This window comes from Gracilinanus agilis, chromosome 1 (genome assembly GCF_016433145.1).
Source record: "Gracilinanus agilis isolate LMUSP501 chromosome 1, AgileGrace, whole genome shotgun sequence".
NCBI classification, from domain to species: Eukaryota; Metazoa; Chordata; class Mammalia; order Didelphimorphia; family Didelphidae; genus Gracilinanus; species Gracilinanus agilis.
The window spans coordinates 707640309-707651913 of record NC_058130.1 but is presented as its reverse complement, the minus strand read 5'-3'; the positions used below and the strand labels follow the sequence as shown (position 1 = coordinate 707651913).

The window sequence follows — 11605 nt, the reverse complement described above, 5'->3', positions numbered from 1 at the left end:
TCACTTTTCTTTCTTTCTTTCTTTCTTTCTTTCTTTCTTTCTTTCTTTCTTTCTTTCTTTCTTTCTTTCTTTCTTCCTTTCTTTCTTTCTTTTTTTAAACCCTCACCTTCTGTCTTAGAATCACTGCTGTGTTTGGGTTCTAAGGCAGAAGAGTGGTAAAGGCTAGGCAATGGGGGGTTAAATGACCTGCCCAGGGTCACACAGCTAGAAAGTGTCTGAGGTCAGATTTGAACCCAGGACCTCCCATCTCTAGTCCTGACTCTCAGTCCACTGATCCACCCAGCTGCCCCCTGTGTGTTTATTTCTTATAGCATAGTACTGTTATATTTCATTTATATACTGTAATTTTTTTAGCCACGCCCCAGTTGATGGACACTATTTTATTTCCATTTCTTTGCCATTGTAAAAAGAAGCATTACAACTATTTTTGTATGTTTCCTTCTTTCTTTGATCACTTTAGTTTTAATTATTTTCTAAGCTAAATTTTACTTTTCAGTCAGTAAAAACATGTATTCCCCCCACCATAAGAAAAAGAGAAAAATAAAATCCTTGTTACAAATTTGCATAGTGAAGCAAAACAAATTCCTGACTTGTCCGTGACCCTAAAATATATGTCTTTATTTATATTGTGAGTTCATTTCCTCTCTGTCAGGAAGTGGCTAGTGTGTTTCATCATGAGTTCTCTGGAGTTGTGGTTGGTCATTGTGTCGATGAAAGTTTCTAATTCTTTCAAAGTTATATGTCTTTACAATATTGTTATTATTATATGAATTATTCTCCTGACTCCTCTCACTCCACTCCACATCAGTCCATATAAGTCTTTTTTTTAACCCTTATCTTCTGTCTTAGCACGGGTTCCAAGGCAGACGAGCAGTAAGGGCCAGGCAGGGAGGATTAGGTGACTCACCCAGGGTCACACAGCTTGGAAGTGTCTGAGGACCAGATTTAAACCCAGGACCTCCTGTCTCTGGTCTGGCTCTCAATCTCCCTGAGCCATCCAGCTGCCTCCTTTTCACCCTTCATTTTGACTTGAGGTGTATTAATTATTTTTAAATTGGCGACCACATTCTCTTATATTTAGTCCAACCATAAATTTAACCCTTCACAGCATAATTGTATTAGGGGCAGCTAGACAGCACAGTGGATGGAGTGCTAGGCTTTGAGTTGGGAGGACCTGATTTCAAATCTGGTCTTAGATACTTTCTGGCTGGGTGACCCTGGGCAAGTGATTGAACCCCCAATTGCCTAGATCTTGCCGTTCTTCTATCTTAGAATGGAGACTAAGACAGAAGTTAAGGATATAAAAGAAAAAAACAAACCAACACAATAATAATCCAGCCCATTCATACGTTGTGACTTGTTCATCCATTCCCCAAATGATTCTTTGAAATCTTTGGGATATAGCAGGGGTTGGCAATGTATGGCTCTCGAGCCATATCTGGCTCTTTCTGCAGGAGCCATAAAAAAATAAAGTCAATTTTTTTCAGGCGCTGTTACAGGAACGCACACTGTGAGCACTGTACGGCTCTCACGAAATTACATTTTAAAAAATGTGGCGTTTATGGCTCTCACAGCCAAAAAGGTTGCCGACCTCTGGGATATAGGCTAGGAGTGACATCAATGGGCCAAAGGATGGAAAAAGTTTGGTGTCTTTGGGGGAAAAGGTCCACATTGCTTTCCAGAATGGCTCCACCAGTAGTGTGGGATATGCCTATTTTCTTAAAGCTCCTCTGATACTTCTTCTGCCAGTTTTACCAATTTGATAGGTCTGAAGCCTAACCTTAGAATTGCTTTAATTCATGTTTTTCTAATGATTTGTGATTTGGAACATTTTTTTCCCCTGCAATTAAACAGACCTTGGATTTCTCCTCTTGAGAACTATATAGACATTTAACTATATTTATATTTTATTATTTATTTATTATTTCTATTCTATATTTAACTATGTAGACATTCATAGCATTTAACTTTATCAGTCAATTTAACTTCATGAATATCGGTGCTAGGCTTGAAGACAGGAAGACCCAAGTTCAAATGTGGCCTCAGATTCTTTCTAGCTATGTGACCCTGGGTCAATCACTTAACTGCTATCTGCCTCAGTGTCCTCAGTTGTAAACTAGGGAAAATAAAAAGCACCTACCTCAAAGGGTTGTTGTTGAGAGATTTCTAAAGGGCTTAGTGGAGAGCCTTGGCACTTAGCAGATGCTTAATAATTGCTCATTCCCTCCCTCCCTCTCTCCCCCCTTTTCCTGTGAGCCCCCTTTTCCAGACAGCCTCATGCAGGGGGAGGGAGGGTGTCTGACGTGTCTTTCCACTAGAAATCATCCCACTGAATGGCTAAGGAGTTAAAGAGGCTGGAAGCCAACAGCATCAGATTCCTGTGCCTGAATCAGGCTCTTGTTACTTTCTCCAGTTCTCCCTTTGTGTATCCTGGCTGGTGCCACACTTCCTTCAGCTGTTCTGTAGGTCACCATCACAGGTCTTGTGCTCATCCTGTGGGGGAGATCACATTTCCTAGTGCCTAAAAAGAAAGCAGAAAGTGCTGACCATGAAAACCATTTGGGGCACTTCCTTGGCACGGAGGGGAAATGAGTTATAATAGGAAACATGTAGAAATCACCTTCCTCCAAGGGCCACCATGTGAAGAATCTTAGGCACTCGGGCTGGAAGGGATTTCAAAGGACATTTGTCGCTTAAGCAAGAATCTTTAAAAAAAAAAAAAAAGGAGGTGGAGAAGTTGGGGACCTTGTAGCCTCCGACCTAGAGTCCAGAGGACATGGGTTCAAATGTGGCCTCAGATACTTCCTAGCTGTGTGACCCTAGAAAAGTCACTGAACACCAATTGCCTAGCCCTAAAACTGATCCTGAGACAGAAGGAAAGGGTTTAAAAAAATCTCCTACAGCCTCCATGACATTTGAGTGATTGGGAATGAAGCAAATCTAGAGGCAACCTTTATCATCTTTGGACGCTCTGATTGTTAGAAAGTCTTTCCTGACCTCAAGCCCAAAGCTGCCTGTTGATAAAGCTTCCATCCATTCCTCTCCACAGAACCACCCAGGACAAGTCTAATCTTTTTTTTCCCCCACATTTTTATTGTCATGCAAAACACACTTCCATATGGGTCACTGCTGTGAGAGCACATTCTTACAGAACCAAAACCCCAAAATAAAACCATAAATACACTGATATGAAAGAGGACTCCAACAGTTCTTTTTCTGGAGGTGGATGGCATTCCCTGTCCTAAGTCTTTCAGGATTATCCCAAATCAGTGCATTGCTGAGAGTAGCCAAGTTTTCACAGTTGATCATCATCCAATACTGCCGTTACCGTGTACAATGTTCTCCCAGTTCTGCTTATTTCACTCCACATGAAGAAGAATCTAATTTTCCACTTGACAGCTCCCCAGATTCTTGGAGACACATAAAATGCCCCCCTCCAAGTCTTGTCTTCTCTGGACTAAAAACTCTTAGCTCCTTCAGCCAGTGGAATGGATTGGCTGCCCCAAGAGGAGGAGCTCCAGCTTCTCATTGGTCTTCCTAGAATTCTGAATATGTTCTGAAAAGGGCAGAATACTTTGGAATGATCCATTTCTGCTCTGGCTGCTGTGCCTTTATTTTCCTTTGTAGTTTAGGACATTCCCTCTCCCCTTCTCGCCTGTCAGTTCCCATCCATAAATTGTCTTTACTCATTAGAATGTAAGCTTCTTAAGGGCAGGGACTATCTTTGTGTCCTTAGTCCTTCCTCACAGAGGAACATAGTAAGTGTTTAATAAAGGCTGATTGCCTTGAGTTGTTATCTAACTACTTTACAATAGGACTCATTGAACTTGCAGTCCACCAACACTTGCTAGCTATGTGACCCTGACCTGTGCTTCAGTTTCCTCATCTGTCAAGCGAGTATAATAATAGCACCTACCCTAAAGGGCGAGGATTGAATGAGATATTAATTAGAAAACATTTGGCACAATTTCTGGCTTATTGACTTACTGCCTCATTTGCTCACAAGACTTCCCTTTAATGATATATTCTAGAATATTTTTTCCAAAAATGTTTTATTCCGAATGTTTACAAAACCAAACAGTACAAGCACTTCCATATATAAAGGAAAAGAAGAGAGTACGCAAATGAAATCAATGATCTCCTATGTATTTAATTTACTTTTCTTCATATCTACTTAATGAATCCTGTCCATGAGTATCCCAGCCCCTTCTTACCCTCCCTGAATCTCAAAGGAAATCATCAGGGAGGCCAATATGTTCGTATAAATTAAGCCTTTCACGTTTTATCTTTCTGTTTACTTTCTGGAGCTAAAATTCAGTGTATTCTTCCAGCATCAGTTCCATGACTGTATATAATGTTCTCCTGGTGCTACTCATTTTACTGATCACTCTCTCATATAGCTCTGTGTTTAAAAAGAAAATCAGTCTGTTCAATGGTTTAGCTGGGTCTAAGGGTATACACAGTTTTATAACTCTCTGGGTAGAAATCCAAATTGCTCTCCAAAATGGTTGGATCAGTTTATAGCTCCACCAACAGTGCATTAGTGCCCCTTTTTTTCCATATCCCCTCCAACATTTGTCATGCTCTAGAATTTTGTTGGGAATTGAAATATGGCTCCCGGTGAGCCAATAGCTTTAGCAGGATATAATACAGTATATGGGAATATAATTCATCTTGGCCGTTTGAATTCACTGGGAGATGTTGGTCACCCATTTTTGTTCCATATTTCCTACTCTGAGACTCATTCTCTATGGTGGACAAGCAGAAATAAGTGCTCTTAAGTTCTGTCTTCTTTTGTCATCCACCATCACCATGCCAATTATCTGAGCCATATTTCTTTTCCTTTGCTCTTCCTCTAAAAAAAAGCTATTTTCCTTGTTGTTAGCTAGCATTAGTCATCAGCCTTTGTCACCAGCCTTCCTCACCTGGTCCTGGATTGTTCCCAACACTGTTTGTTTGTTTTTTTAAATCCTTACCTTCCGTTTTAAAGTCAATACTGTGTATTGGTTCCAAGACAGAGGAGTGGTAAGGGCTAGGCAATGGGGGTCAAGTGACTTGCCCAGGGTCACACAGCTGGGAAGTGTCTGAGGCTAGATTTGAACCTAGGGCCTCCCATCTCTAGGCCTGGTTCTCAATTCACTGCCTGCCTAACACTGTTCTTATAGGACTATGCCATGATATTTTCCCCCAGCTAACTGCCTTTGCTTACCTTGTCTTTATGTGTTGTTTTTGTAAATCCAAAGTGGTTGAAAAGTACCCCATGCAGTTCTCTTTAGATAGCTTCCTCTTTTATGCCTTTTTGAACTTGTTTGCATGGTCAGGATATTTTCTCAAGGTTTTCCCTCAAAAACCAACTTCTTTGTCACATCTGAGGCCACGGGATCCTTCCTATCCTCTCTATGAACTCTAAAAGCAGCTCTCCCCAATCCTAGGGGATGACTCTTCCCAAAGGGAAGGCTGATGGAGCTTTCCCACTGTTCTCTTTTTAAACAAGTCACTAGCATGGGCTCACTGGGAAAGGCTAAGACTTCTTCCCCATGTGCTCCACTTTCACAGGTTTGCTCACTGGGAGACATGCCCTGGGACTTAGGGCTGATGCAGCCATGCTACCAGAAAGCAGAGCTCTACTGGAACAGTCTTCAGGGTTTGAAGGAAAGATTTGGGTTTCATGGCACTAGAAACCTTGTCTTCAGCGCTCAAGATCTCATGCAACAGGTACCATGAAGGGGGAGTGAAGAAAGCCAGAGTGTCCCTCTGCTCTGGTCTGGGAGTGGGCGAGAAGGAAGCCCGAAGCGGGTCCTCCTGGAGACTTTCCCCATCCATGGATGGACCTGGAGGCTGGAAAAAGGGAACTAGAGGACTCAAATCCACACATCTTTTCCATATTGAGTGCTTTTCTCTGCCATTTCCATTCTTAGCTGATGGAAAATGCTGTGTACACCTTCCAACAGCTTTCAGAGAAACACACGTCCTCAGCCACTCGCCGGAGACAAGTGGTCTGCCTGTTGGAGAAGGTCAAGGGTCGAGTGTTGAAAGTAAGACCACCCCATCCCAGGCACTGGCTGCCTTCCCTCCTGACCACCACCTCTTACCCCCTCTGCTTCCTCTCCAGGCTCAGTTCATGTCCACCTTCTAGAGGAGGTCTTTCTGGAGCTCCCCAGGTGCTGCTTCCTTCCTTCCTAAATCCCTTTATATCTGTTCTGAATATCCCAATATACATATATACACATATCAGTCAATCAACATTCATTGAGTCCCTACTCTGTGCCAGGCACTGTGCTAAGCTCTGAGGATACAAAGAAAGACCAGACGGCCCCTGCCCAAGAGAGCTCATGGATTAATAACGGGGACAACCTGTAAACATCTAGGTACAAATGAGCTATAAATGGGTGTGTTTCAAAATTAATATCCAATATTCTAAGTATTATATTTAATAAGATTTTTTAATAATAACTAACATAAAAGCTAGAGCAAAAAGCCACCTTCCTCAGCACTACACACAGGGAAAAAAGAAGAGAGAGGGAAGAGTTACTGAACTATATATAAATGTGACCTTCCAATGGTGGTGGAGAGAGGAGAGGAATTCTAGGAAATACTAAGGGAATTTTGGGGAATGTAGTTAGTTCAAAGGTACAAATTTCCACTTATACGTGGGATAAATTGGAGATAATCAGCAGAGGGAAGGCACTCACAGTCAGGGAAATCAACTCCTTGTAGAAGGTGAGATTTTAAATGAGACTTGAGGGAATCGGGGAGGTAGAGATGAGGAGGGAAAGCCTCCTAAAGATGGGGAACAGTCAGAGAAAACGCCAGAACTGGGAGATGGACTGTCTTGTTTGGGGGGGCATCAAGGAGGCCAGTGTCTCTAGACTGAAGAGTATATGGGAGAGAGAAGAGTAGAAAAGATGGGGGAAAGGGTGAGGAGGGAGATGATGAAGGGCTTTGAACACAAAACAGAGGATTTTGTATTTGTTTCCTCTGGCTCGACTATGGTGGTGCAATGGATAGAGGTCTAAGCCTGGACTCAGGAAGATCTGAGTTCAAATTTGGATTCGGATACTGGCTAGTGATATAACCCTTGGCAAGTTGTTTAACCCTTTTTGCCTCAGTTTCCTCATCTATAAAATGAATTGGAAAAAGAAATGGCAAACGACTCCAGTATCTTTGCCAAGAAAACTCCAAATGGGGTCGTGAAGAATCAGATATGACTGAAGAACAGCAAGATTGTAAGCTTCTTCAGGTCTGGGAATTATTTTCCCTTTTGTCTTCAGAATCTCCAGTGCCTCGTATGTAGTATGTGTTGGGTTCTTGATTGAGCAACCATCCACAAATGCTTATTGCCTGACTCTTCTTCCAGAAATTTGAGTCTGACAGCAGATTTGCTCAGAAGCATTTTGTTCAAGAATGGCTTGTCCAGATTTTCCTCCCCTACCTGCTGAGAAGGCTGGAGGTGGGCTGTAAATTGGTGAGTGTAAAGCCCGAGGGATAGTCTTCCCCCATACTTGAGCCACATCTCTCCAAAGTCTTTGTTCCCTCAAGAGAACTTCAAGCCTTGGTGCTGCCATTCACTGCCTTAAATATGGGCATTAGCCCCTGAAAAGAGACTGGACAATGACTGAAGCAGTCATCCCGATTTTAAAAAACAGAGTACTGAGGCACAGAGAAAAGCAGAAACTTGCTAGTAAATATTCTACATCTAGCAAGTGTCAGGACTGAAATTTAGGTCTTCTGACTCCAGGAAGACTTTTCACACTGTACTATACTACTTTAAATTACCCTATACAACACTACACTACACTACACTATCCTGTACTCTACTACATTGTACTGTACTATACCACACTATATTTTACTATACTATACTTTAATTTACTAGGCTACACTGTATTTTACCATGCTGTACTATATTATAATATACTATACTGCAATATAATATGTATTAAAATAAAAAATAATAAAGGCTGAGATAAATATAAAAATTAGTATTTTAATTAAAGCCATGCTGATAGATAAAGTCATTAGACCACGTGCTTGTAAGAATTCAAAACTGCCGCCCGCGCCATTATTGTTACCTCCCGTCTCTTCCTGAGTCTGCTGGCCAAGAGAGCGACTTCCTGCTAAAAAAAGAGAGCGTTCCTCCTCACCCCGGGAGATTTAAACTGTTCTCTGCGTGGAGACGTAGGTGTCCTCACGCCCAAAGAACAGGAAACGGAAACCCATTGGACCACGGGAAATGTAGTTTGATAATTTCCACGTGTCCATAGAAAATACATATATATACTTAAAGATGGCATCTCTCAAATTTCATTCTCACATATGCTACACTATATTTTACTATACTGGACTATAATATACTAGGCTACACTATATTATACTATAATATACTACACTACGCCATATTTTACTATACTGGACTATAATATACTGCTGTAAGATTTAAATTAATATCAATAATTCCAAGTATCATATTTTATAAGATTTATTAGTAATCATTTGAAGTAGAAGAAATAAAAGAACAAAAGTAAAAAACCCCAGAGTAAAAATACATAGGTAAAATTCTCCTGCCTGGCTCTCATCCAACTTCCACAATCACCTTCCTGGGAGCAGAGTGCAAGGGGTGGGGTTACATCAGAATATATCCTCCCTATGTTAGCACATAACAGAAGAAAAATGGGAAGCTGGGAAAGAGAGTTCTGGGGAGAAAGTTCTAATTACACACTACGCTACACTATATTTTATTATATTTTAATATACTATGTTTACACTATATTTTACTATACTATGTTTACACTATATTTTACTATATTTTAATATACTATGTTAAATTATATTATACTATAATATACTAAGCTATACTATATTTTACAATACAGGACTTTTATATACTATACTACATTATGTTATACTATCTCATACTATAATATACTACACTATACTATATTTTACCATACTTTACTATACTATGCTAAATTATATTATATTATAATATACTATGCTATACTATATTTTACTATACTAGACTACAATATACTATGCTACACCATATTTGACTATACTGGCCTACAATATACTAGGCTATACTCTATTGTACCTTACTGCACTTTGCGACTCTGTACTCTCCTCTCCTCTTCTATACTCCATGGCTCTGTACTGTAGTATAATATAGTATCACTCTACTGTCCTGTACTGCGTGGCATAGTACTCTGCTCTAATATGCTGTTACTGTGCTGCGGAATACCATACTTCATGGCCCTAGACTATAGTAGAATATACTATTACTGAACTCTCCTCTATTCTCCTCTACTCTATTGTCTCTTGAAATGGCATACATTAAGGTAGGCCTGTGGTTGGAGCTAGAAAACATCCTAAAGGCAGGAATGGACATTTTTCTTGTTTGGATGCAGTCCCTGATGAGATCCTTTTCTCCTCCATCTCTTCCTCTCTGTTTGCTCCTTTCCTGTATCTGATGCTCTAAGAATTCTTCCCCTTCACTGAAACTTGAAGGTAGAGAGTCTAAGAGATGGGGATGGACAATGGGAACAAGGGTCTTCTGGGCAACCAGCTATGTGAATATTCAGTGTGGACCATCATATGAAAAGCTTTAAAGCCAAAGGCATTTGTATTTGTTTTTATTAGTATTAGGGAGTCCCTGACACAGTGGACAGAAGGAGCCAGGAAGGCTCATCTTCCTAAATTCAAATCTGGTCTTAGACATTAGAAAGTCTGGAAAGATTTTAGATTGGATATGTATTTATTTCTTGATATTTTCAGTAGGAATATAAAGTAAGTATTAATGTTTCCATAATGGGATCTGATGACAAACAGAGATTTATTTATTTGTTTGCTTGTTTGCTTATTTATTTATTTTAAAACCCTTACCTTCCATCTTGGAATCAATATTGTGTATTGGCTCCAAGGCAGAAGAGTGGTAAGGGCTAGGCAATGGGGGGTTAAATGACCTGTCCAGGGTCACACAGCTAGGAAGTGTCAGAGGCCAGATTTGAACCTAGGACCTCCTATCTCTAGGCCTGGCTCTCAATCCACTAAGCCACCCAGCTGCCCCCTAGACATTTATTAAATGCCTACTGTGTGTAAAGCCTGGTGTCAAGTCCTAGGGAAATCAAAATTTAGATAAAACCCAATTCTTGCTATCATAGAATTCACTGTTTCAAAAAGGATTAGGGCAGGTGTGTGGCTAGAGCTCTGGGCTTGGAATCAGGAAGACATCTTCATGAGTTCAAATCTGACCCCAGAGCCGTGAAAATGGCAAATCACTCTGGTATCTTTGCTAAGAAAATCCCAAATAAGATCACAGACACTCAGGTACAACTGAAACAATGGAATAACAACAGAGGACTTTAGTGGGCTGGAGACTAACATTTGGTTAGACCCACTCTCAAGGAAAATATTTTGGCTGCTGTGTGGAGGAATGGTTGGATGGAGGAGAAATTGGAATCTATAAAACCAATTAGGAGGGCTACTGCAATAGTTTGGGCAAGAGGTGATGAGTGATTGAACTAAGGTGGTGGTCTTGGGAGTGGAGATTGACAGTGATCCCAAGGTTCTGCATCTGTTTGCCTAGAAGGATAATGGTTCCCTCAACAGCATTAGGGACAGTGGGAAGAGGGGTAGATTTGAGGAAAAAAGTAATGAGTTCTGTTTTAGGATGCAGAATTTGAGATGCTGATAGCTAGTTCTAACCATGGTGGAAATTCAGGAGAGAGACTAAGCCTGGATATACAGATCTGGGAATTGCACGGAGATGAGAATTAAAAAAAATTTTTTTTAATTTTATTTTTAGAAAAATTTTCAATGGTTACATGACTCATGTTCTTACTCTCCCCTCCACCCCTCCCACCCCCACCCCCCTGTAACCAACGTGCATTTCTACTGGTTTTTACATGTGTCATTGATCAAGACCTATTTCCATATTGTTGATAGTTGCACTGGGATGGTTGTTTAGAGTCTACATCCCAAATCATATCTGCAACAACCTATGTGTTCAGACAGTTGTTTTTCTTCTGTGTTTCTGCTCCCAGAGTTCTTCCTCTGAATGTGGGTAGCGTTCTTTTTCACAAGTTCCCTCAGAATTGTCCTGGATCATTGCATTGCTACTAGTATTCAGAGTCCATTACATTCTTTTTACCACAGTGTATCAGTCTCTGCATACAATGTTCTCCTGGTTCTGCTCCTTTCACTCTGCATCAATTCCTGGAGGTCATTCCAGTTCACATGAATTCCTCCAGTTTGTTATTCCTTTGAGCACAATAGCACTCCATCACCATCAGATATCACAATTTGTTCAGCCATTCTCCAATTGAAGGGCATACCCTTGTTTTCCAGTTTTTTGCCACCACAAAGAGTGTGGCCATAAATATTTTTGTACATTTCTTTTTCCTTATGATCTCTTTGGGGTATAAACCCAGCAGTGGTATGGCTGGATCAGACGGCAAATAGTCTTTTAAAGCCCTTTGAGCATAGTTCCAAAAGTGTCATCCAGAATGGTCAGATCAATTCATAACATGGAGATGAGAATTGAATCAATGAGATTTGGAGAGACAGAGAGAGAGAGAGAGAGAGAGAGAGAGAGAGAGAGAGAGAGAGA

The 11605-nt window shown here is 40.7% G+C and overlaps 1 protein-coding gene across 1 annotated transcript in view; it reads left to right on the top strand.

The window, feature by feature from the left end:
• Positions 1 to 11605, top strand: part of NIBAN3 (niban apoptosis regulator 3) — a 34059-nt gene that overhangs the window by 8676 nt on the left and 13778 nt on the right. The window contains exons 6-9 of the mRNA XM_044684885.1: positions 3694 to 3758; positions 5557 to 5715; positions 5919 to 6035; positions 7358 to 7465. Of these exons, the coding sequence (XP_044540820.1) occupies positions 3694 to 3758; positions 5557 to 5715; positions 5919 to 6035; positions 7358 to 7465 (449 nt within the window). The remainder of the gene's footprint in view (positions 1 to 3693; positions 3759 to 5556; positions 5716 to 5918; positions 6036 to 7357; positions 7466 to 11605) is intronic.